At 41.3% G+C, this 23,159-nt stretch overlaps 1 protein-coding gene across 5 annotated transcripts in view; it reads left to right on the top strand.

Moving 5' to 3' along the window:
- The first annotated feature begins 8,189 nt into the window (after positions 1–8,189).
- Positions 8,190–23,159, top strand: part of slc25a26 (solute carrier family 25 member 26) — a 212,392-nt gene continuing 197,422 nt past the window's right edge. For 3 of the 5 annotated variants that reach the window (XM_048547940.2, XM_048547941.2, XM_048547938.2), the window contains exons 1-2: positions 8,191–8,326; positions 14,592–14,748. In XM_048547940.2, coding sequence (XP_048403897.1) covers positions 8,291–8,326; positions 14,592–14,748 — 193 coding nt within the window. In that variant the 5' untranslated portion in view covers positions 8,191–8,290. Of the gene's footprint in view, positions 8,327–14,591; positions 14,749–23,159 lie in introns of all 5 variants that reach the window. The other 2 variants (XM_059649929.1, XM_048547937.2) reach the window with 1 other exon arrangement.

Here is a 23,159-nt window from a genome sequence, read left to right as displayed (position 1 = left end):
ATAGAACAGAGCTAACCAGTATCATCTCATTTCCCTGGTCTTAGTTAAGTATTCTGCAGATAATGATGTGTTAATTAGACATCTCTTTTTTAGTGAGTTTCTGCCTCTATCACCTTTTTAGGCAAAGTGTTTCACTCTCTCACCACCCTCTTCGTGGACAAGATTTCTCAACTGCTTCCTAATCCTTCTTGCCAACTGATTTAAATTATGCCTCTCTTTTTGGCCTCTGTCAACAGAAATATGTCCTTCCTTTTCGATTCCATGCAATGAATTAACTGTGACCATAACTTGCCTCTTGCTATCGGATCCCATGGTTCTTAGTGACCAGTCTACCATGTGAGACTTAAGCAAAGTCTTGCTAAAAATCACTGGATAAATAGGTAAATAAAAATGTAAAAATGTCTTTGAAGGAATGTTATTTTCAGAATGATCAGGATAGAGTTCTTGCTTGGGAGAAGTGCAACCCTGCAAATTCTAAGTCAGGTAGCAAAAAGTTATGTGAAAGAGTAGACATCTGAAATAATACACCAAGCTATGTTGCACTGTGAGCTGGATGGATGAGAACTGCATTTTTTCTAAGAAGGTGTTTACTATAAAAATTCTACAGTAGCAAAATCATTTATTAAAATCCTAAAATTTGCATGTGTGTATAAACATGATAAGTACTGATAGTTTTGATTGTAAAACATTAAATATTCATTTTTACTATACTACATTGCAGATGCATAGGAGAAGATAGTGAATTTCTCCAGCTGCATTTGGGGCATTTTCCCAGAAAACTTTGTCACATGTGCCACTTCTATCAGTATGCGGTACTGGATTAAGGTTGTTTGAGGTAATTTGCTGACATCAACTCTCTTTTGTCTTGGGTCTATCTCGTGACCAGTCATTAAGGATACACCAGTATAAAAAGAAACTACAAAGAGGCATTGTTCGTATTTACCAAGGAGGATAATTGCATGATCGAAGTAAGTACAATTATATTTGAATTGGCATAATTTAGAAGGTTGATATATCTGCTCCTTCTGAAAGCTAGAGTAGAACTCCTCACCTCCAATGTGAGACATCAGCGAATTGAGTGGAGTTAATGTATTGTGGAGTTAATGCATCATGAACATTAACCCTTTCAGAATCATTACAGATACAGCAGTGGTAACACTGGGGGAAAAATTTGGGTAAGAAAATATATCTTTTGTATTAATTCACAGCTTAAAGTTTACATCTTCTATTAGCAGCAGTAGAATAAAAAAAGAACAACAATCTAAACCACTAGACATTCACAATAGAACTCACGCTGATATTGATCAATCGTGACTTTTAAAATCTCACTAAAATGAAGATCATAATGAAAAGCTATCCCAAATTTGCTCACTATTTTTTTCTGGTAATGGGATTGAAGTGCAGGGTGACAAGTATAATGTTAGAGATCTATTTTGTATTCATAGAAGCATCATGAATCGTGCAGCCTGCCAGAGTGGGACAGCGATTGAAAGAATTGTGACAGAGTACCTCCATCCAATTCCTGACATTGAGATGACTGCCAAATATAGCAGGGAAGGGAGAAGCATACAAAGGGTCTAATCATAGGGTCATGAATATGTATAGCATGGAAACAGACCCTTCAGTCCAACCTGTCTATGCTGACCAGATATCCTAAAGGAATCTAGTCCCATTTGCCAGCATTTGGTCCATATCCTTCTAAACCCTTCCCGATGCCTTTTAACTTTTGTAATTGTACCTTTCTGCACTACTTCCTCTGGCAGCTCATTCCACACATACACCACAATCTATGTGAAAATGTTGCGCCATAGTCCCTTTTATATCTTTCCCGTCTCACCTTGAACCTATGCCCTTGAGCTTTGGACTCGCGTAGCCTGGGAAAAAGATCTTGGCTCTTCGCCATATCTGTACCCCTCATGATTTTATAAACCTTTATGAGGTCACCCCTCAACATCTGACACTTCACGGAAAATAGCTCCAGCCTCTTCAGCCCCTCACTATAGCTAAAACCCTCTAACCCTGACAAAATCCTCGCAAATCTTTTCTGCACCCTTTCAAATTTAACATTTCAAATTTCAGAGTCTCTGAAATCAGCTTTCAGGGACACTAAATATTTGGACTGCGACTCTAATCAGAATGGCGTGGAAATTACCTTGAATCAATAATCTTAGGTATAAGGTTTATTCCTATCAAAACAAATTGGTCTGAATAACTACAGAAAGCTAATCAGACACAGAACAGGTAATAAGCTTGGCTGAAGAGTTAAACTGGCCTCGTACTAAGATCATGTAACAGCTACGATGAATTTCTACTCAGTACAATGATGAAAAACATTACAGTTGAGATTTCAAAGGCAAATAAAATACAAACATGACTGTTTGATTCTAAACTCAAATTCACAGTCCTGTCTACCCCAAAAAGCTTTCATCCTCTTACTTGTCAAAAGTCTTCCCACCTCTGGCTTAAAAACATTCAAAAACTCTGCTTCCACCACCTTTTCATGAAGAGAGTTTCAAGAACTCACAACCGTCTGCATGAAAAGATTTCATCTCATCTCTGTTTTAAATAGGTTCCCCTTACTTTGAAGCCCAACTTCTTGACTCTCCTGTAAGACAAAACATCCTCTCCATATATAGCCTGTTAAGACTGTGAAGGTGTTAAATGTTTCATGCAAGTTGCATCTTACTTTCTTATAGTTCAGTGGATACAGGCCCAGTCTGTCAAATCTTTCCTCATAAGACAACCTGCTTATTACAGGTATTAGTCCGTTACACCTTGTCTGTGAGAGATAATGGGAACTGCAGATGCTGGAGAATTTGAGATAACAAAGTGTGGGGCTGGGTGAACACAGCAGGCCAAGCAGCATCTCAGGAGCACAAAAGCTGATGTTTCGGGCCTAGACCCTTCATCAGAAGTGGGCCTTGTCTGTATTGGTTTGAATGCAATTACATCCTTCCTTAAGTCAGCTGACTATTATCACACACACAGCACTGCTTCCAAAAATGTACTCTTGTTAGAAACATCACTGATTTTTCATTATTTTTATTTTATTCTTTTATCAATTTTGAGTTGTGAACTGGAAAGGACTGGTGGACTTTGGGAAAGCTTGTGGTAAAAGTAAAAGAATAGATCAAACTAGCTTTGTTTGTTTGTGAGTTCAGGTTGGGAGGCTAATTGCAGACTGAGCCTTGATTAAAAAAGATTCTACAAACACAGTATCCCTGAAAAGAGCATTGTGTCATACAGAAAACAGAAATCTGCTGTTAAGGAGCTCAGTCCCTGGTGATTGGTTCCAACAAGTCTGAAAGAGACTCTATGTTCAATCGTTGAATGTTAATTGAGGCACCGGGAGGAGTTGATTGGTTTATCAAGGTGGAGCCAGAATTAAGGTTTTGGAACCATGTTTTCTGCAAGATAGTTGTGGGCAGCTGCTAACACAGGATGAAGATTTGAAAGCTCTTTGCCTAATCTGATACCCATCTTCTGGAAGCCCAAAGAGTTGAAAGCTGAGTTAGAAGTATTGCTGCCTTTGCCTGGATGAACTAAGGTGTCGCTGATCAGGTAGTTCAGAAAACAGCTGACAACTCAAAATTGATGCCTGTGAAACAACACGTCACGAAAGCCAGTTAAGTAATCTGCCATGTTTTATTATTTTCTTTCATTTATTACCTTACTGTGTGTATTTGTCTATCTCTCTTAAAACTGGTTTAGTTTTACTGTGTTACAAATATGAAGATGGAAAGACTGTGGTGGTTTGGCTGTCTGTCTCTCTGTTGTAACCTTGTATAATTTAACCATATCCTCCCTTCTTTTGTATTCAATTTCCTTTGCAATGATTCTATTAGTTTTCCAAATTACTTGTTGTACCTGCACAATTGCTCTTCTGTAATTCATGTACCAGAACACTCAGATCCCTTGGCATCTCAGAGCTCTGTAGTTTCTCACCATTACTATATTATATCATAGAATCCCTACAGTGTGGAAACAGGCCATTCAGCCCAACAAGTCCTCACTGCTACTCCAAACAGCAGTTCATTCAAAGCCATTCCCCTACCCTTGCATTTCCCATATCTAACCCACCTAACCTAAATATCCTTGGTCACTGGTGGCAATTTAGCATGGCCAATCCACCTAGCCTGCACATCTTTGGACTGTGGGAGGAAAGCGGAGCACCTGGAGGAAACTCCGCGCAGACAGTTGCCCAAGGGTGGAATTGAACCCAGGTCCCTAGCGCTGTGAGGTAGCAATGCTAACCGCTGATGACATACTTTTTTAAATCATTCTGCCAAGACAGACAATTTCATATTTTCTCACAATCAACTCCATTTGTCTTATTTTCCCTACTGATTTACCATACCTATATCTTTTTGTGGCCTTCTTATGGTCTCTTCACAACTTACTACCTTTGTGTCATCAGCAAATTTGACAGCCATTCCTGTACTTTCATCCAAGCCATTCATGTAAATTGAAAACAGTTGAGGCCCCAGCTCTGATCCCTGCAACATATCACTTGTTACCTCTCGCAAAAATAATAAACAAATTAAACTCAAAGAAACTCCTACTAATGTTTCCAGCCTTGGGTCACCAGAAGGACACAAAATATTTTTTTTTTTAAGTGCGTTAGTTTCCCAAACTAATCTTGCACATGGTTATTTGAGTACAGCTGAGTTTATGGTACTCCTGGTGAATGAAAATGGAAATGTGTTGTCCTTTGGCTCAAAAAAGCACCCCATGAAAATAGGAAGTGTGGTTAAACGCACTCCAGCAGCAGAAACTGTTACTCCAGCAGAAGTAACAGATGTGGGATTTTACTATTCAGACATTTTGAGGTGAATTCTACATCAAGAGCATTCTGAAAAGTGTTCACCTATTGAAATGTCTGTGGATAATCATTCGCTATGGGATAAGTAAAGCAAAAAACTGTATATGTTGGAAATGTGAAACAAAAAACAGAAATTGCTGAAGAAAATCAGCAGGTCTGGCAACATCTGTGGAGAGAAAACAGAGTTAATACTTTGGGTCTGGTGACCCTTCTTCAGAACTATTAGTAGGTAGGAAAAGATGGTTTATATGTTGAAGACAAGAATAAGAAAACAGGTAGAGGCAGAGCCGAGACAGGAAGACAGTTAGGCAGACGAAGGGATAGATAATGGTAAGCTTCGGAGGCAAAAAAAGCTTGTAATGGGGACCATAAATTGGTGAAGCTGGGTCGACAGTGCTGAAAGCATCACATGTCATGACAGAGGCAGGGGTGTGGTGGTGAGTAAAGGACATAAAGGAAGATACTTAGGTTCTAAAATTATCAGACTCGACATTGAGTTCTGAAGGCTGTAGGGCCCCCAAGTGGAAAATGTGTTGCTGTTATTCCAGCTTGTGCTGAGCATTGTTGGAACATTGCAACAGGCCCGAAATGGAAATGTTGACCAGGGAACATGGTAGTATGTTGAAGTGGCAGGTAACTGGAGGTTTGGGATCCTTTTTGCACACAGAATCTAAGAGATAACGTACTTTTGACAGTGTGAGTGAGAACAGGTTAAGGATTGACCTCGCTGGTGAATGTTAGACAGAAAAGACCATTGAAGGTAAAATAGATCAATACAAGTCACCACTTTCTGGGCTGCTTTATAGAAAAGGAATACTTGCTCAAAGAAATTATTGGAGGAGAGGGCATTTTACATCATTTTGAAAATAATTTTTCTCATCAACATGCTTTATAATTAACTGAGTGTGTTAAGTTTCTATTGTTTAAAGAAAGAAAGGGGATTCTGTTAGTGGAATGTTAATTACATTGTTAAGGTATTAGGCATTTTAGTTAAGTACAGGTACTGTCGTAGTGATCCTACCTCTGAGCCAGAGGACCTGGCTTCCAGTACCACCTATTCTGGAAGGCTGTAATAATGCATCTCTGAACAGGTTGCTAAGAAAATATATAAATGCATTTTCAGGGCTCTTGTAGCACAGTAGTAATATCTCTACTACTGGACCAAACAGCTCAAGTTCAAATTCATCTACTCTGGAACTGTGTCACAAGATGCCTGAACAAAAATATTGAAAAAGTCTTTGGATGAATTGGCACCAATGTTGTTACGTTTTTCTTTTAGAACGGTCTTGTGGTGCAGTAATCATGACTCCACCCGACTCAAAACATTAACACTGACCTTTCTTCACAGATGTTGCCAGACCTGTTGAGCTTTTCCAACAACCTGTTTTTGTTCCTTACCTACAGCATCTACAGTTCTTTAGGTTTTTATGAACCATAAGTTTGCATTCTGAAAACAAACCTATTATCAAGGAAAATAAGTGTCTAGTTTTATATTTCACCACTGGATTTGGGATTAAAGTAACAACCGGTGAATCTTCTGCAAAGACATTTGAATAGGATGTTACTGCTATTCATGTCACCATCATGCAACCGCACCCTATTGAACCTGGAACGAAAATGTGAAATAGTGCTCTTGTTTCTGCTGCCTCTCACCATCTGGCTAGATGGTGGCTGTCCAGCTTATGTAGTTGGCTGACCCCTTTGCTGTAGCTGCAATCGCCCCACCCCACACCCTGGTGTGCTATTTGCTGCCCCCTTCACAGTCCCACAGTTGCAAATTCTGTAGTGTTAAATAGCAAACCTGTACACTTTGTAAAGTGAGATTGTGCCACTCTATCACTATAGATTCAACAATATAAGTGATAGATGTCTCCAAGGTCTATAGTTAGACAGTGAGCAAATTTATTTCTGTTCTGAAGGGTCATTGGATCTGAAATATTAACTTTGCTTACTCTCCAAGATGTTGCCAGACAGGCTAGTTTCTTCAATAACCTCTGTTTCAGATTTCCAGTATCGGCAATTTTTTGTTTGTTTTATTTACTTGCTTAGATGTCACAGGTACTGCAACTGCATGAGCTGAGAGTGCAACCCCAACACAAATTGGATTTGATGTGAATTGTGATATAAACGAGTTCAACTTCATGGACAGTGGAAAATGGCAGGTTGGTTTCAGCAGCATTGAAATATTCAGTGTGAAAAATAATAAAGCTTTGGTTGAGCTGAGGCAGAGCAACAGCAGAGTGATGTTATGAAATTGTAAATAGGAGGTATGAGTGATGATGCAGATGTATTGTCAGAATTTCTTTTCAGGGTCAGACAGAACACCATCTCTGAAGATCAAGCGTGTGATCTCTCATAAGATGCACTTGAGAAGTATTCCCTTGTATCCTCCACCAGCATAGAGATTCTCACCTCTGTGGGTACACTTACTAGTTGGTCTTGGGAACACAATCTGGCTAGTGAATTGCTAACAAAAGCCCATAGCTGGTGGAAGGAGAAGCTTTTGGAAGCTCTGATAAATGGAGGACTGCTGGGGTCTGGGTACCATATAGAAATGGCTTTGTATTCAGCTATAAGTGACATGGTCAAACTGCAAAGAGAGGCAGAGGAACAGCAAGCAGTGTACCAGAGGTCTTCAGTAAACTGGAGTGAAAGGTGGAAGAGTCTACGTCCTCAGTAATGTCCAAGCTTACGTATGAGTTCCTAAACCAGTAGTGTGAATGGTGTTCTTTTGTAACAACCTTTTCCTTCTTAACTCTTATGCCACTTTTCCCAATCCCACGAATTAGTTTTACCCATGAGAAACTAGATCTGCCTTTACATTATTCACAAAGCACAAGAGTCAAAGGAGCACCCGAACGATCGCAGCCCTCCCAATGGTGGCAAGGAGACGCTCTCCACGGTTTAGGATGTGGGATCCAGACCACAAAGGTGGACTGGCTTATCAATCCTAGAGTTGAAAATTAGTTAGGCAGTTGGCATCTCTTTGCCTGAATCACTTTTCTTCAATGTTCACAGTCTGCCATTGGTAGAAAACAAATGTTGGGTCTAGAGCTGGTGTTGCTGAGGGGTCAGGTAAGGCAGGGCACGCAGGGCCACAGCTGCCCGTTTAATCCTGACACTCTCTGGCCTTGCAGACCATGAACCGATCCTGGTGTTTAAAGCGGTGACATTTTTCCCGGATCGTAACTCCACTTTAACCTGTTTTACTTCCTTTCCCACGCCAGGTTACTAGCTCGATGAGAACGAAGGCAGCGTTTGAAACAGAATCCAGTTCGAAGCCCAAAAACAGTGGGCCTGAGCACCGCTCAGTAGCTCACTCATTCTTCCGGGTCACTGCTGCAACCGGAAGGAGCTGCCAGCCGTGACCCCGGAAGCAGTGTTTGGAGGGCCGGGTGAGCATGGCGGCGCCCAGGAGGAGCTGAGGTTCTCTCACTCGCGTTCAGCTGAGAGTAGTTTCTGAACGGAATGATGGAAAGCAGAGAGTTTCTCGCCTCTCTTGTGGTGAGCACTTCTATTAGTAGCGTGTGACTCCTTCCGTTGAAAAACTTATTTGCAGGAAAGGAGAGAACTAGTTTGGTTTTTCAAGTCCGGCACCAGTGAAACAGGAAAATAATACGGAACAAGGGAGCGTTTTAATGGTTTTTATTGGCAGGTTTTAACTGAAGCTTTGCATTTTGGTCTGTTATTAAACTGCAAGAATTATGGAGGCAGTAGTATAATTAAATTTCTGCCCAGCAAACAACGAATGAACTGTTGAAGTAAAACTCTGTATATATTGTACCAACTATCACTTTCATTTATTTATGAATCCCTAAAATATCTATAGACACTTCACTTCTCACTGTGTTTGGAGCCCTGATGGTAAAGTTAGGAGGTTTGCTTTGAAAATCTGACGAATGGCATCTATTGATTTAAAGATAATTATGTTAAAATGACTTCTGCGGTTCAAACAGTAGCTACATTTCAAAAGCGTTTTGTTGACTGTTGAATGAATTGGGATGCTTTGGAGCTGTCAAAGGTATTGAGTAAATTCAAGTCTGCCAGATTTTTTCTTAAATGCTCGAAATTTCACAAATGAATTCAAGGAGTCAATGTTTTACATCAGAGTAGAACAGCAGTAGGCCTTTCACCTTTGCCTACTCTGCCATCCAATAAAACATGACTTCATCTGGTTGTTGAGTTCAGTTCCATTTTCGTGCCTGCTCCCTCCCATGCTTGATTTTCTTGTCTTTCAACATCAGAAGTCACCTGACACTATATTATAGTCTAATAGATTTACTTGAAATCATGAGCTTGCAGAGCATTATTTGTCAGGTGAAGTGGAGGGGACCACACAGGCACTAAATTTGTAGGCAAAGAGATAATGGCCATTATTCCCTGAATAAATTATTCCTGGTTGTAACTATATTTGTCTTTACTCCCACTTCTTGAATGGCTTGCTATACCATGGTGCTACGGTCAGTTCGCCCATCCTCCCTGCAGCCTCCAGCCCATTTCCCCCCCCCCACCCCCCCTTTGCCGGGAGCTAGAATCTCAGATGTATTGGATAAGCTCAAGGGCTAAAGCTCCATTGGTACGTTATCCTAATCTAAGGAGTGTGACTGCCTGCTGACATACAGCTTCCAGGTAACACGTTTGCTGGCTGTTTCTCCCCTTGATGGGTTGCAGTGTTTGAAGTCAAGACTCCAGCTCAACCACACTGAGCTAGAGTTCCTCAAGAAAGGAACAGTTGCTGCAGATGTGGCCACTGGGGTCCACCAGCTCCCACATCACACAGGTGCAACAGGCCTCCAATGTATTTTAGTTGTTTCTTAATTTAACTTTTTAAACATTTCCTGCTGGTTATTTAGTTGTAAACTGTAAGTATTTCTTCTCTTTAAGTTTAATTTGGAAGTACCCGATAAGTCAAATAAGTAGCTATCATCAACCAATGAACGTAAGGTTCATCTGTGACATCACTCTTTTGAGCCAGGCTCCAATTTGTTCTATTAAAAAAAGTCCTTACAAACTATGAACTGAAAAAAACACCTCTTTCCTTCTGTTCCTCAGCAATGTTGTTGGCAGTAAACTGCCCCTTGGGAATTATGGATGGGCAATAAGTTCTGGCCCAGCCAGTGATGGCTATATCCCATCAGTGAATAAGAACAAAACAGTTTTTGCATCAAATGACTTACGTGAAAGCGTTGAGATAATTTTCAAGGACACATTTCCTGCACCGGAGGAGTCCATGCAAATGTTGGATGAGCAAGTTTCAGTTCAAAACCCTGGGACACCTGCCTAATTTTCCCTGTAATTGTCCCATCAGGCAGTATTTTATTCTGCAAATTCATCTGTATGGTTAGGCTGGTACCTCTCTGAATGTACCAAATTCTTTCACCTCCCAACACTTGTTAGTCAACATCCTTTATAAACATATTTTTTCCATTGTCAGTGAAACACCTTCATTGTAAGGACTTCAACTTCTCATGATATTGCATGTGTCTTTCATTATCCTTGTTCTTGTCATTCTACAACTATTTATCCTTCTGTCTTGTTCTGGATTGCTGCTCCAAAGTTCCCCATCCCAATGATCAAAATTTGTTTTGCAAGTTTCTGGTCCTTTCCGAGGGAAATATTCACTTCTAGATCCAGTTTCGAATCTTGTAGTGCTTTTTCTGGTCTTCTGTATCTTCTCTTAGTTTTGTCGATCTGTGGAATTTATCACATCCCTTATCTTTCACATTTAGTCCATGTTTTTATTTGTTGGTGGCTTTTCCTGTTAATTTACTGATGACATTCCTCTAATCATTGGCCCTCTTTTGGCATCAGTGTAACTTTGCTGCTTACTTTCAGTTGTTTGCTGGGGCAAAACATCTTCTCCTGCATCACCATGTCATGTTTTGCATACTCAGTCAGCCCTTCATTTGCTGTAATGTGGACTTGCCAATTTCTCATACATGATATACGTCAAGTACATGGTGCCTTGTCCCTTTCATACCTTCAGGTTCTGTATAATCCAAGCCAGTTAAAGTTGAGAAATGAACCCAGCCATTTGGTCGCCCAGTTACTGTGCCCATCTCTATCAGTAACTTCATTCACTCTTTCTGTTCATCTCGTTGGTTGTATACCGTTTCCCATGGATTAAAGTTTATTTCTGATGGCCTTCAACATAACGTTTTAGTAATTCTCTTTCCCCTGCATACAGCTTACAAGAGCTGAGCAAAAATTTAGTCTCTTGAGTGAGAAGTTTTGAATTTATGCCAAAAAGTAATGAATGTGGATTGTAGTTCCGTAACCATTTACAGTGAGTTGTTTGCCCACGCTGAGGCAAATGTTAACAACCTGGTTGGTCCACTATGATTTGAAAAAGATCTTACCTATTTCATGTAACAATAGCCCATTAATCAAGGGACTTTATCCTGCTGTGTCTGTTATTATAAACTTGCATTTTTTCATGCATCCCTAAATTTGTGTTTGGCAAAATATCCGTCATTCAGTTTAAAATTTAGCTAGTGTTTCGAAACTGGTGTTTATCTTTTTCTCATGTTTATGTTTTCTCTTAATTATCATCAGCAATTTCACACTAACAAATACAATTATCCACCTAGGAAATAGATTAAAAAAAACAATCATTGTAGACAAATAAATCTAGTTGTTACGATGATGAAGCGTAAATTGATTTCTTTTTCAGTATTCTGAACTTTCAAGTCCATTGTTACAATCTCATTAAGAAATAGTTTCATAAGTGTCCCTATTTTTAACATGCATAACATTTAGAGATTATCCCCTCTTTAAGCTTAGTATACTCATTATCCCTTACTCCTGAAACTTTCAGTAACTTTTGTTAAAAGATGGATTGACAATTTGCCAATGTAATTCTAGGAGAATTAGCCTTTTGTCCATTAAACTCATCCCTTGAGGCCATTGACACCTGCTTAATATCTTGATTAGAGAAGTTAGGTCTTGTTAAAGGACGACAATATGTCTGGACTGTAAATCCACTGACTTTCTAAAAATGATTGACTTGTCCCATGTTCGGTTTCATTTGAGCCTTATTCGTAGCCTACACAACTTGAAGAATGTTTCACCCAACACTGCATTTGTGCTGATAATGGTTTACCCCTGCTATTTTACGGGGAACCATCACTGTTTTTTGATATTTTATATATATATATTTACTTTGGTTCTTGTTATCTAGGTAGCATTTTAACCAATCTACTTTCATGCTGTGGATATGTCCATTGTCCAATGCAGCACACCTGAAAGTGTCCTAGAATAGAATAGAATCCCCACAGTGTGGCAGCAGGCCATTCGGTCCAACGAGTCTACACTGACCCTCTGAAGAGCATCCCACTCAGACCCATCCTCTATCCTAACCCTGCATTTCCCGTGGCTAATCTGCCTAGACTCACATCACTGGGCAATCTAACTTAGCCAATCCGCCTAAGCTGAATGGAACCAGGAGCTCCTTGAGGAAACCCATGCAGACATGGGAAGAAAATGCAAATTTCACTTGACAGTTTGTCCACGGTTAGAATCGAACCCGGGTCCCTGGTATTGCGAGGTAGCAGTGCCAACCACCGAGTCACCATGATGCCCTATTGAGGGGGTCAGTAAGTAAGACTTTCATTACTAGGCTAAAGCTTCTTGTAATTAGTGCAATTTCCTTTGCCTGATCAATATCACCTTTCTTTTCATGCTGATCAGTTGTACTGTTCGTAATTTCAAATACCATGTTATTCAGTTGAGGTCAATAACTTCAGAATAGTATCAGAGATAATGGGAACTGCAGATGCTGGAGAATTCCAAGATAATAAAATGTGAGGCTCGATGAACACAGCAGGCCAAGCAGCATCTCAGGAGCTCTCTGATGAAGGGTCTAGGCCCGAAACGTCAGCTTTTGTGCTCCTGAGATGCTGCTTGGCCTGCTGTGTTCATGCAACCTCACATTTTATTAACTTCAGAATAGTATCGAGTCTCATCTAAAACACATGTTGACTGTACCTTAGGCAATCCTGGGTTCATTCTTCTGTTATAGTTTGCCAATTTCTGTTGTTTGTTGTAATTGCCAGAGGTACGTCTATCTTCACGTCATTTAATTATGATACTTCCTTTGTATTGATGCTTTTGGCCCATGTCTGGGGAATCTCGAATAAGAACAAAGTGCCTGAGAGACTCCAGTTCTGAAGTCAAGCTGGACTCAGTCTTAACTGTTTTTCTCTCCACAGATCTGTTGAGTTTCTCTAGTACCGTTTATTAAATTTATCAGATTTCTAGCATCTGCAGTATTTTGCCTTTATCTGAGGACTGACTATGAAATTTGCTGTCCATTGTGTTATTACTAATTGAGACGGAAGGCCAGTGGGAATGAATGTGTTCTGAAGATTTCGTTTAAGTCTTCGGTCTTCTGTTGTAAGGGCATGTTTGGTCCTGAAAATGTACCTCCAGTTAATATGTGGAACCTATCCATGTTTGACACCTTAGCACAGTACAACAATTTAAAGGCAAATATTGAATTCAGAATCTCCCAACAGGATTTTTGCTGTCTTGTATATGTTTTCTTAAGTTCTGTTACATATTCTAACGAATATCTTTCTAGCTTTCTAAATTTATCTAAGTCCAACTGTGCCTCTTATGCATTTAATAGCTCAACCATGTCATCTCTCCCTCTTTTCAAAAGTTGACAAAAGAAATACTAAATTGGATGAGTTGTGGTACAAATTCAGTCAGTGCAGCAGTTACTTTTGGACTCATTTAGTTCAGGCTGAGTTTGTGTCATAATACCATATAACGAACGATGGTTCGTGAAAAGAATGTGCCATTTATTTGGCTAAACTAAAATTGATTGTAAATATTATTCTGAACTTTAAATCTGTGTGACAGTGTCCTCCAGCAGCTTGTCAGATCTTACTTTGAGCGTTGCATGGGAGTACATCAGAGTGCCTGTGGTTAGAGACCTCTTGGCTCGATAGGTGAGACGTGTTCATTGGTTAACAAATTCCTTAGGCTCAATGATTTGAGAGAAACAATTTCAATGCATAGCCCATTTAAGCAGTAATAAGCCAAAGTTTAAGAATATCCCAACAAGAAGATTTGCAAGCAAGTCTCCAAATTTCAAATAAGTAGGAGTGACTATGAAGGATTGATTTCATTTGTGTCAGGATGTTATTAACAGTGAAAAAGAGATGATCACATGCAATACTGTGTGTTCTGGTTTTAGTGTGATGCCCACATTGAAAAATCAATGATCATAACTGAAGCAATGCCAGTTTCTCACTGTGAGCATCTAGGTCATGATGTATACTAAACAGGAATCCAATCTTTGTAATAATGACAGTCTTGTGATTTCTAAAATCTGCCCTTTCAGCAAATTGACAGGCCCTGAAATGGCACAGAAAAAAAATAAAATTTTGACGATTTAGAAATCTTCTTTGAATCCCTACTGGGTGGAAACAGGCCATTTGTCCCAACAAGTCCACAAGAACCCTCCAAAGAGCATCTCATCTGGATCCATCTGCTTGCCCTACCTTGCATTTCCCATGGCTAATGTACCAAACCTAGACATCTCTGAACACTGCAGGTAATTTAGCACAGCCAATCCACCTAATTTGCACATCTGAGTATTACCTGGTTTTGATGGTGTAATTTGGATGACTTAAACGTTTATACCATAACAAGTAACACTATAAAGATCTTTTCAGTATAAAGTACATTTTTGAAAGTACAGTCTGTATGTAAATGTTTATGAAAGTGATGATGCTAAAATAACTTACCCTCGTCATTTTAGGCTGGTGGCCTGGCAGGAATGTGTGTGGATCTGACACTCTTCCCACTGGACACCATGAAAACCAGATTACAGAGTCAGCAGGGATTCTACAACGCTGGAGGGTTCCGTGGCATTTATGCTGGTGTTCCTTCTGCTGCCTTCGGGTCCTTTCCTAATGGTAAATTCCTGTTTATATAACCTCACTTTCATCTGGAAGTCGTTGAAAATGTATGGCTGCATAGAATGTTTACATTTTTGTGATATACATATACTTTATTTGAACATTGTCTCTGGTTAAATTTCTGAATGATGTGTTAACTTCTTATTCTTTTTATGACATAAACAGACCAACCATCTTCAATTTGAGGACATTAAAGACAGACCAACTTTTCAGTTGCCGCACCCTTCTCTCGCCTGCAAAACAGACGTTTCCACCTCAGCCATTAACATGTGTCTTTCTCCAACTTGACTCCTATTCCATCACGGCCTCTTCAAGCTCGTCTTGTGAATGAAGTCCATTCTATGACTCTCTATTCCCATTAATCTGTTTACCACCTGACTTGCCTTCCTAGGGCCCACAATGATTGAATATTCTCAGGTGCTATCTCCCTCCCTTTCAGATCTGCTACCATCCTTCCCCCTACTCCAAACTAAAAAACCCACTTGTAAGTTTTCTGTCCATGCAACATGCTACTCCATCACTAGGCACGTTCAAGATGGCACTGGCATGGTACGTAGTATTCAGGCTTGTTTGAGCCCATTTCTCCAGGCTGGCAAGTCGTTTTCTCTTTCGACTTTTCGTCATTTTACTTTGTCGTCTTCGTCTTTGAGGCCGGAGCAGTGTTGACAGGGTGGAGGCTGCAGCATTGACAGTGTGAATCGGAACTCCGAGCATACTGCCCTGGCTGCCAGCTGTCTCCTGACATTGGCGATGAGGCCTGGACTCTTGACAGCAGAGCTGGCATTTCCTGAGGCATCCATATAGTCTTTGCTGTTCCCGGAATGGAACAGAACACCATCCAGACACCTTGCAGAAGACCTGAAATTGTGTTTTCAACCCCAATTTGAGCAGAAGATGAGCTCTTATTTAATTTATTTTTGTCCTTATTGTAACTTAAGTGGCGCTGGATTGTGGCGACATACTTTTCACTCTGTCTTCATGATATGTGTGACAATAAATCATTCACTTGTTCGTTCATGTAGATGTTCATGCCTTGTAAATTAGTGTCTGGTCCTTTTTCTCACAACTCCATGTTTTGTCATGCCATTGCACTAGAACAGTCTAATTAAAGTCACAAATCACATCTCTGTAGTGCACTAACATAATGTATTTCTCAACCTCTCTGCAGCGTTAGCCATAGTTGGCCATGTTAACGGGCACATTCCTCCATCTACTGGTTTGAAATCACCGTGCTTGGATCCATTATTTCCCTGCCCAACAAGAGCCAGAGAATCTTGTACAATGGCTTCTGTCCCTGGCCACCCGACGTTGTCTCTGGTGGCCCCCAACTGTGAACTTGACAGTGCCTCCCTATTAGTTTTGATCCATATCTGCTCCTCAGAGATCTCATTTGTAATTTTTTCCCACCTCTGTGTATATTAATATCATTCAGCTTTAGTTTAACATCACCACTCTTGGTCCCTGTTGCTGTATTTGCATCACCAAATTCCGTGATCTGGATGAACCACAATGCCATTAATGTGAAAACATTTTTTAGTTTGCACATGGGATGTGGGTGTCCCTGGTTAGTCAACAATTTTAATGCATATCCCTAACTGCTCTTGAGAAGATGTGAATTGCTGCAATCCACATAACGTAGGTTGACCCAAAATGTCATAAGGCAGGAAATTTCTGGATTTTCACCCAGCAGCTGTGAAGAATCGGCAACGTATTTCTAATTCAGGACAGTGAGTGGTTTGGAGGGGATCTGGTAGGTGGTGAGGTTCTCTTAGATGGACGTAGTTGTGGGTCGGAAAGTACTGTGATGAAACGTCTGAATGAGAACAAGCCAGCTTGCCGAGTAAGTCAACAACCTCACCCACAACCCGAGCTACCGATCTTTGCAGAAACCTTTAAGTACTGTCTGAGGATTTTTGGTGAATTACTGCAGTGCATCTTGCAGACAGTAAATGCTGTTGCTACTGAACATCAGTGGTGGAGGGTGTGGATGTGTGCCAGTCAGTTAGATTGTTTTGCGTTGTACTGGGTGATGATGTCGGAGCTCCACCCATCCAGGCAAGTGGGAAGTATTCCATCACTCCTGACTTGTGACTTGTAGATGATGGACAGGCTTTGGGGAGTCAGTAGGTGAGTATTCCTAGAGTTTGACCTGCATGTGCATTTATGTGGCAGGTCATTGAGTTTTTTGATAATAGTAACCCAAGGATGTTGACAAATACCATTACCATTGAATGTGGTTAGATTGTCTGTCTGTTATTGGAGATGGCCATTGCTTAGCATTTGTGTTCTGCAAATGTTACTTACTCCTTTTCAGCCCAAACCTGGATATTGTCTCGGTCTTGTTACATTTCAACACAGACTGCTTCTGTATCCGAGGAGTTGCAAATGATGCTAAACATTGTGTAATCTTTGGCAAACACCCCCACTTCTGACTTGTTGGCAAAGGGAATGTCATTGAAGTAGCTGAAGAATGATTGGGCCTAGGACATTACTCTGAGGAATTCCTGCAGAGATTTCTGGAGCTGATGACTGGCCTATGACAGATATGACTCCAACCAGCAGAGTTTTTGACCCCTGATGCCTATTGATTGCAGTTTTGCTAGGAATTCCCAGACCAGAGTTGCTATTAGAAATTCTGTTCTTTTACCTGATTTTCAAATTCTGCTCCTAATACTGTAAAAGTGGATTTTCGGAGTGTTTTAGAGGAGGATTAAAAGCATTGATTTTTGTTTGGAAAATATTCACAGTAATCCATTTTGAAACTGGTTTCCAATATGCTTGGTATCAAATAAGTAGCATATTGCTAGGTGTAAATTAAGTGGCAAGTTTCCTACATTGCAACAATGACACCATTTCAAAAACATTTGGTTAGCTATGGAGTTTGCTCTTGATTTGCTCATGTTTTCAGTGGCAGTAGCGTGAGCCAGAATGCCGACGGGAAGTTAAGGTTATTTTGTTTTTCCAGCATAAAAACTTACCTCGTGCAGCAGTGGCCCTGTTGTTTTCAGCGGTGGGTGTGTGGCGAGAATGCGAGCCAGGAAAGAACTGATATATTCGGGCATTGGCTAAACCCGAAACACTGCATGTGTAGAGTGTCCCACCCATCCTCCTCCTCTAACCAAAAAAAAGACTGTGATGGGTCGGTAAGTTAAGGCTTTTGTTTTAATTCTCCTGAAAATCTCGAGTAGAGGGAATGGAAGCTGGAGCAGTTGCATGCTCCTCTTGCAGGATGTGGGAGGCAAGGGTCACTGCTGGTGTCCCCTCTGACTTCACCTGTGAGAAGTGCACCCAACTCCAGCTCCTCCAAAACTGCGATAGGAAACTGGAGCTGGATGAACTCTGGATCATTCGGGAGGCTGAGGGGGTGATAGAGATGTGCCTCTGGGAGGTGGCCACACCCAAGGCACAGGAAAAAGGTAGCTGGGTGACTCTCAGGAAGGGGAAAGGGAATAAGCAGACATCCCCTGTTGTCGTTTCCCCTCAATAATAAGTATACCATTTTGAATACTGTTGGGGGCGGGGTGCGTGGCGACCTACCAGGGGTAGCGGACAGGTCTCTGGCATTGAGCCTGTCCGTGTGGCACAGAAGGGAAGGGGGGGAAGAGCAGTATTGGGGATTCGATAGTAAGCAGCATGGGCAGGCGGTTCTGTGTACATGAACAAGATGAACGAATGGTATGTTGTCTCCCGGGTGCCAGGGTCCATGATGTCTCGGATCATGTCTTCAAGATCCTTGAGGGGGACGGTGAGCAACCAGCAGTTGTGGTACACCAATGACATAGGTAGAAAAAGAACAGAGAATGTGAAAACCCAGTGCAGGGAGTTAGGTTGAAAGCTGAAGTCCAGGACAAACAGGATAGTTATCTCTGGATCACTAGCAGTGCCATATGATAATGAGGTAAGAAATAAAGAAGGAGTGCAGCTGAACATGTGGTTACAGAGCTGGGGTAGGAAGGCGGGCTTCCATTATGTGACTAATTGTAGCACATTCTGGGGAAGGTGGGACCTGTGCAGTAAGGATGTGTCGCACCTGAACCGGAAGGGCACAAATACCCTGGGAGGGACGTTTGCTGAAGCTATACAGCATGGTTTTAAACTAAACTGGCAGGGGGTGGGGAACCAGATTTATAATTCAAAGAATGAGGTATTTAGCCTTCCAGTGGACACAACAGGGAGTGAGGTTGTTTATAAAGAAATGTAGTCCATGGAGTGTAATTGTGGACACAGGGATGGTTTTGAGGTTTGTATACTTCAATGCTAGTAGTATCAGGAATAAGGTGGATGAACTTAGAGTATGGGTCAGTACTTGGAACTACGATGTTGTTGCCATTACAGAAACTTGGGTAACTCAGGGACAGGAACGGTTGTTGGAAGTTCCGGGATTTAGATGCTTTAAAAGAAATAGGGAGAGTGGAAAAAAGATGGGGGAGTAGCATTGCTAGTCAGAGCTACTGAAAGGCAGTTCGAGAATGATAAGTCTACAGAGTCGGTTTGGGTTGAGGTCCAGAACAAGAAAGGAGCAGGGTAACCTTTTTTACAGACCCTGTAATAGTTGCAGAGAAATGGAGGAGCAGATTGGGAGGCAGATACTGGAAAGGTGTACAAGTCACAGGGTTGTAGTCATGGGTGACTTCAACTTTCCAAATATTGATTGGAAATGTTTTAGCTGTAATAGTTTAGATGGAGCAGATTTTGTCCAGTGCACTCAGGAGGGATTCCTGACACAGTATACAGATAGACCAAAGTGAGGAGAGGCCACTTTGGATTTGGTGCTTGGCAATGAACTGGGCCAAGTGTTAGACCAGTTGGTAGGAGAGCATTTTGGCGGTAGTGATCGTAACTCTGTTACTTTTATGATAGTCATCAAAAAGGATAGGTACATACAACAGGGTAAGATTTATAATTGGGGGAAGGGTAATTACAATTCTGTTAGACAAGAACTGGGTAACGTAAAATGGGAACAGATGCTGTCAGGGAAGAGCACTATTGAAATGTGAAGATTGTTTAACGAATGCATACTGTGTGTGCTCGATATATTTGTCCCTAGCAGACAGGGAAGGTGCGGTTGAGTGTGGGAACCTTGGTTCTCAACAGAGATTGACCGACTGGTTAAGAGGTAAATGGATGCTTATGCAAGGTTTGTGAAACAAGGAATGGAAAAGGCTCTAGAGGGATACAAGTTGTCCAAGAAGGAGCTGAAGAAAGAGCTTAGGAGAGCTATAAGGGGGCATAAGAAAACCTTGGCAGATGGGATCAAGGAAAACTCCAAGGCTTTTTACACATATGTGAGCAATAAGAGAATGACCAGAGAAAGGGTAGGGAACAATCAAGGATTGGAAAGGGAATTTGTGCACGGAGCCTAAAGAGATAGGAGAGGTCCTTAATGAATACTTTTCTTTGGTGTTTACAACTGAGAGAGACCTAGTTGTAGAGGAGGACAGTATGAAACATGCTGGTAGGCTAAAGGAGGTTGATGTTAGTAAGGAAGATGTGCTAGGAATTTTGAGTAAGTTTAAGATAGATAAGTCCCCTGGGCCTGATGGGAGTTACCCAAGGATTCTATTGGAAGCAAGGGAAGAGATTGCAGGGCCTTTGGCGATGATCTTTTTGTCCTCGCTGTCAGTGGGTATAGTGCTGGAAGGTTTCAGAGAAGCAAACGTCATTCCCTTCTTTTAGAAAAAGGAATAGGGATAACCCTGGAAATTATAGGCCAGTTAGTCTTATGTCAGTAATGGGCAAATTATTGGAAAGGGCTCTGAGAGATACATTTATGATCACTCGGAAAGGCACTGTTTGATTTGAGTCAATATGGATTTGTGAGGGGTCGATCATGTCATACAAACCTTATTGAATTCTTTGAAGCGGTGACCAAACGTGTGGATGACGGTAGAGCAGTGGATGTGGTATACATGGATTTAAGTAAGGCATTTGATTAGGTTCCCCATGGTAGGCTCATACAGAAAGTAAGCAGGCATGGGATGGCGGGAATGTGGCAGATTAGATTCAGAATTGGCTGACCCTTAGAAGACAAAGGGTGGTAGTGGACAGAAAATATTCAACATGGTGCTCAGTTACGAGCTGTGTTCCACAAGGATGTGTTCTGGGTCCTCTTCTATTTGTGATTTTTGTAAATGATTTGGATGAAGGAGTGGAAGGGTGGATTAGTAAGTTCGAGGTCAGTACGAAGGTGGGTCACGTTGTGGACAGTGCGGAGGGCTGTTCTACGTTACAAAGGGACATTGATAGGATGCAGAGCTGGGCTGAGAAGTGGCAAATAGAGTTTAAACCTGAAAAGTGTGAGATGATTCATTTTGGAAGGGCAAACTTGAAAGCAGAACACAGGCTTAACAGAAAGATTCTTGGCAGTGTGGAGGAGCAGAGGGATCTTGGGGTTCATGTCCACAGTTCCCTGAAAGCTGCCAACCAGGTGGATAGAGTTGTTAAGGAGGTGTATGGTGTGTTAGCTTTCATCAATGGAGGGATTGAGTTCAAGAGCCGTGAAGTTATGCTCCAGCTATACAAAAGCCTCGGTCAGACACATCTGGAGTATTGTGTCCAGTTCTGGTCGCCTCATTACAGGAAATATGTGGAGGTGTTGGAAAAGGTACATAAGAGATTTATCAGGATGTTGCCTGGAATGGAGGGAAGGTCTTCCGAGGAATGGTTGAGAGAGCTAGGGCTTTTCTCTTCAGAACAACAAAGGATGAGAGGTGACTTGATAGAGGTGTACAAAATGATCAGAAGTATTGAAAGAATAGACAGCCAGAGACTTTTTCCGAGGGTGCAGGTAGCTGTTACAAGGGAGCATAGTTTTAAAGCGAGTGGAGGTAGCGACAGGGAAGATCTCAGAGGTAGATTCTTTGCTCAGAGTGTGGCGGGGCATGGAATGCATTGCCGGAGAGGGTAATGGAGCTGGCCTCATTTGGGGCAATTAAGCGACTATTAGACACGCATATGGATGATAGTATAAGATAGGGGTGGAGGTTAGATAGACCTGAGGATTACAGTAAAAGTTTGCACAACATTGTGGGCCGAAGGGCCTGTACTGTGCTGTACTATTCTATGTTCTATGAGTGTACATCTTGAGTTTGTGAAAGGTGGGAAATATATGCAGAATGATTCTTAGTGTTCTGAAAGTTGTTTTTGTTCATTGTGAAACAAACTCTCAATATCAGTCTCAAGCAAGGTGTTACAGTGTGCCTTTGAATATCATTGTTTAAATGGGGACAATGTCAACTTTCTCTCCACCTAAGGCTACCATTGGTGAAGAGTGTGTTTCACACCATATAGCAACAACTAAAGGAGACACTGACACTGTAGGGATGCATGCTAGTTTCTTTTTATGTTCATTTGTTCTTTTCAGGTTTACTCAGTGTAGAGCTGGATGAACACAGCAGGCCAGGCAGCATCGAGGAGCAGGAAAGCTGACGTTTCAGGTTGGGAACGCTTCAGATATGGGGGGGGGGCGGGGAGCTCTGAAATAAATCGAGAGGGGTACAGTGATGGCCAAGATAGTGGAGCGGATAGGTGGGAGAAAAGACGGACAGGTCAAGAAGGTGGGGATAAGAGGGGCTGGGGAAGGTCGGTGGGATGGTGAGAGGTGAGTGCAGGTAGGCTGTGGTGGGGATTTGTCAGTGAGGTGGGAGGATTGGATAGGTGGGAGAGAGGAAGGACAGGTCAGTGAGGCAGGGTTGAGAGCTGCTAGTTTTATATAGCTCGTCAATATCAGAACCCGAAACTGAATTCCTCTGAAATAAGTAGCCTCTAATGATTTGCAACTAAACACTGAATGGTTCTGTCACTGATTAGCCACATCAGCAGAGAAGAATGAAGTTTAACATGAAAAGTCCACTGGAAAATAATTTGTTAGTTACCTTCAAAAGTCATGAGCCCATCAGCCAACAGTTGCGATAAACAATTAGATTTTCATCCATGAAACAAAGGCAAGTTTTCTACTCCTCAGTAGTGATTAGCTTGCTTAATTAATTTTAAAGGTCAGCAGTTATAGTCGACTTGTTAAATTAAAACCAATATTTACCAGCCTTTCTTTCTCTTACAGCCAGCATTAAATTCAAAAATCTAATAAATCAACGTATTATTTACCTAAATGCTCAACGATCATTTGAATGTTAATTCATTACTGAGCCTGAAGTTGATGCATCTCCTTGAGTAAAGCTGGTTTTAAAAATCATTCATTTTGATGAAGTATAATCATCTTTACTGGCAATAGTATGGAATCACATTACTTTGTATTGATTATGAAACAGTCCTGTCTGTTGATGGTACACGGTTATGTGGGCAGAGGAAAATGAGATAGCGAGAGAAAAATCTCGTTTTAAATAAGGGTTTAATTTTTAAATTCAAAAATGTAGCTGTGCTGATTGGCAGTGAAGTTACACAAAGATATG

This window comes from Stegostoma tigrinum, chromosome 11 (genome assembly GCF_030684315.1).
Source record: "Stegostoma tigrinum isolate sSteTig4 chromosome 11, sSteTig4.hap1, whole genome shotgun sequence".
In the NCBI taxonomy this organism is placed as follows: Eukaryota; Metazoa; Chordata; class Chondrichthyes; order Orectolobiformes; family Stegostomatidae; genus Stegostoma; species Stegostoma tigrinum.
The sequence above is the reverse complement of the archived record's forward strand: the minus strand, read 5'-3'. Positions and strand labels throughout refer to the sequence as shown.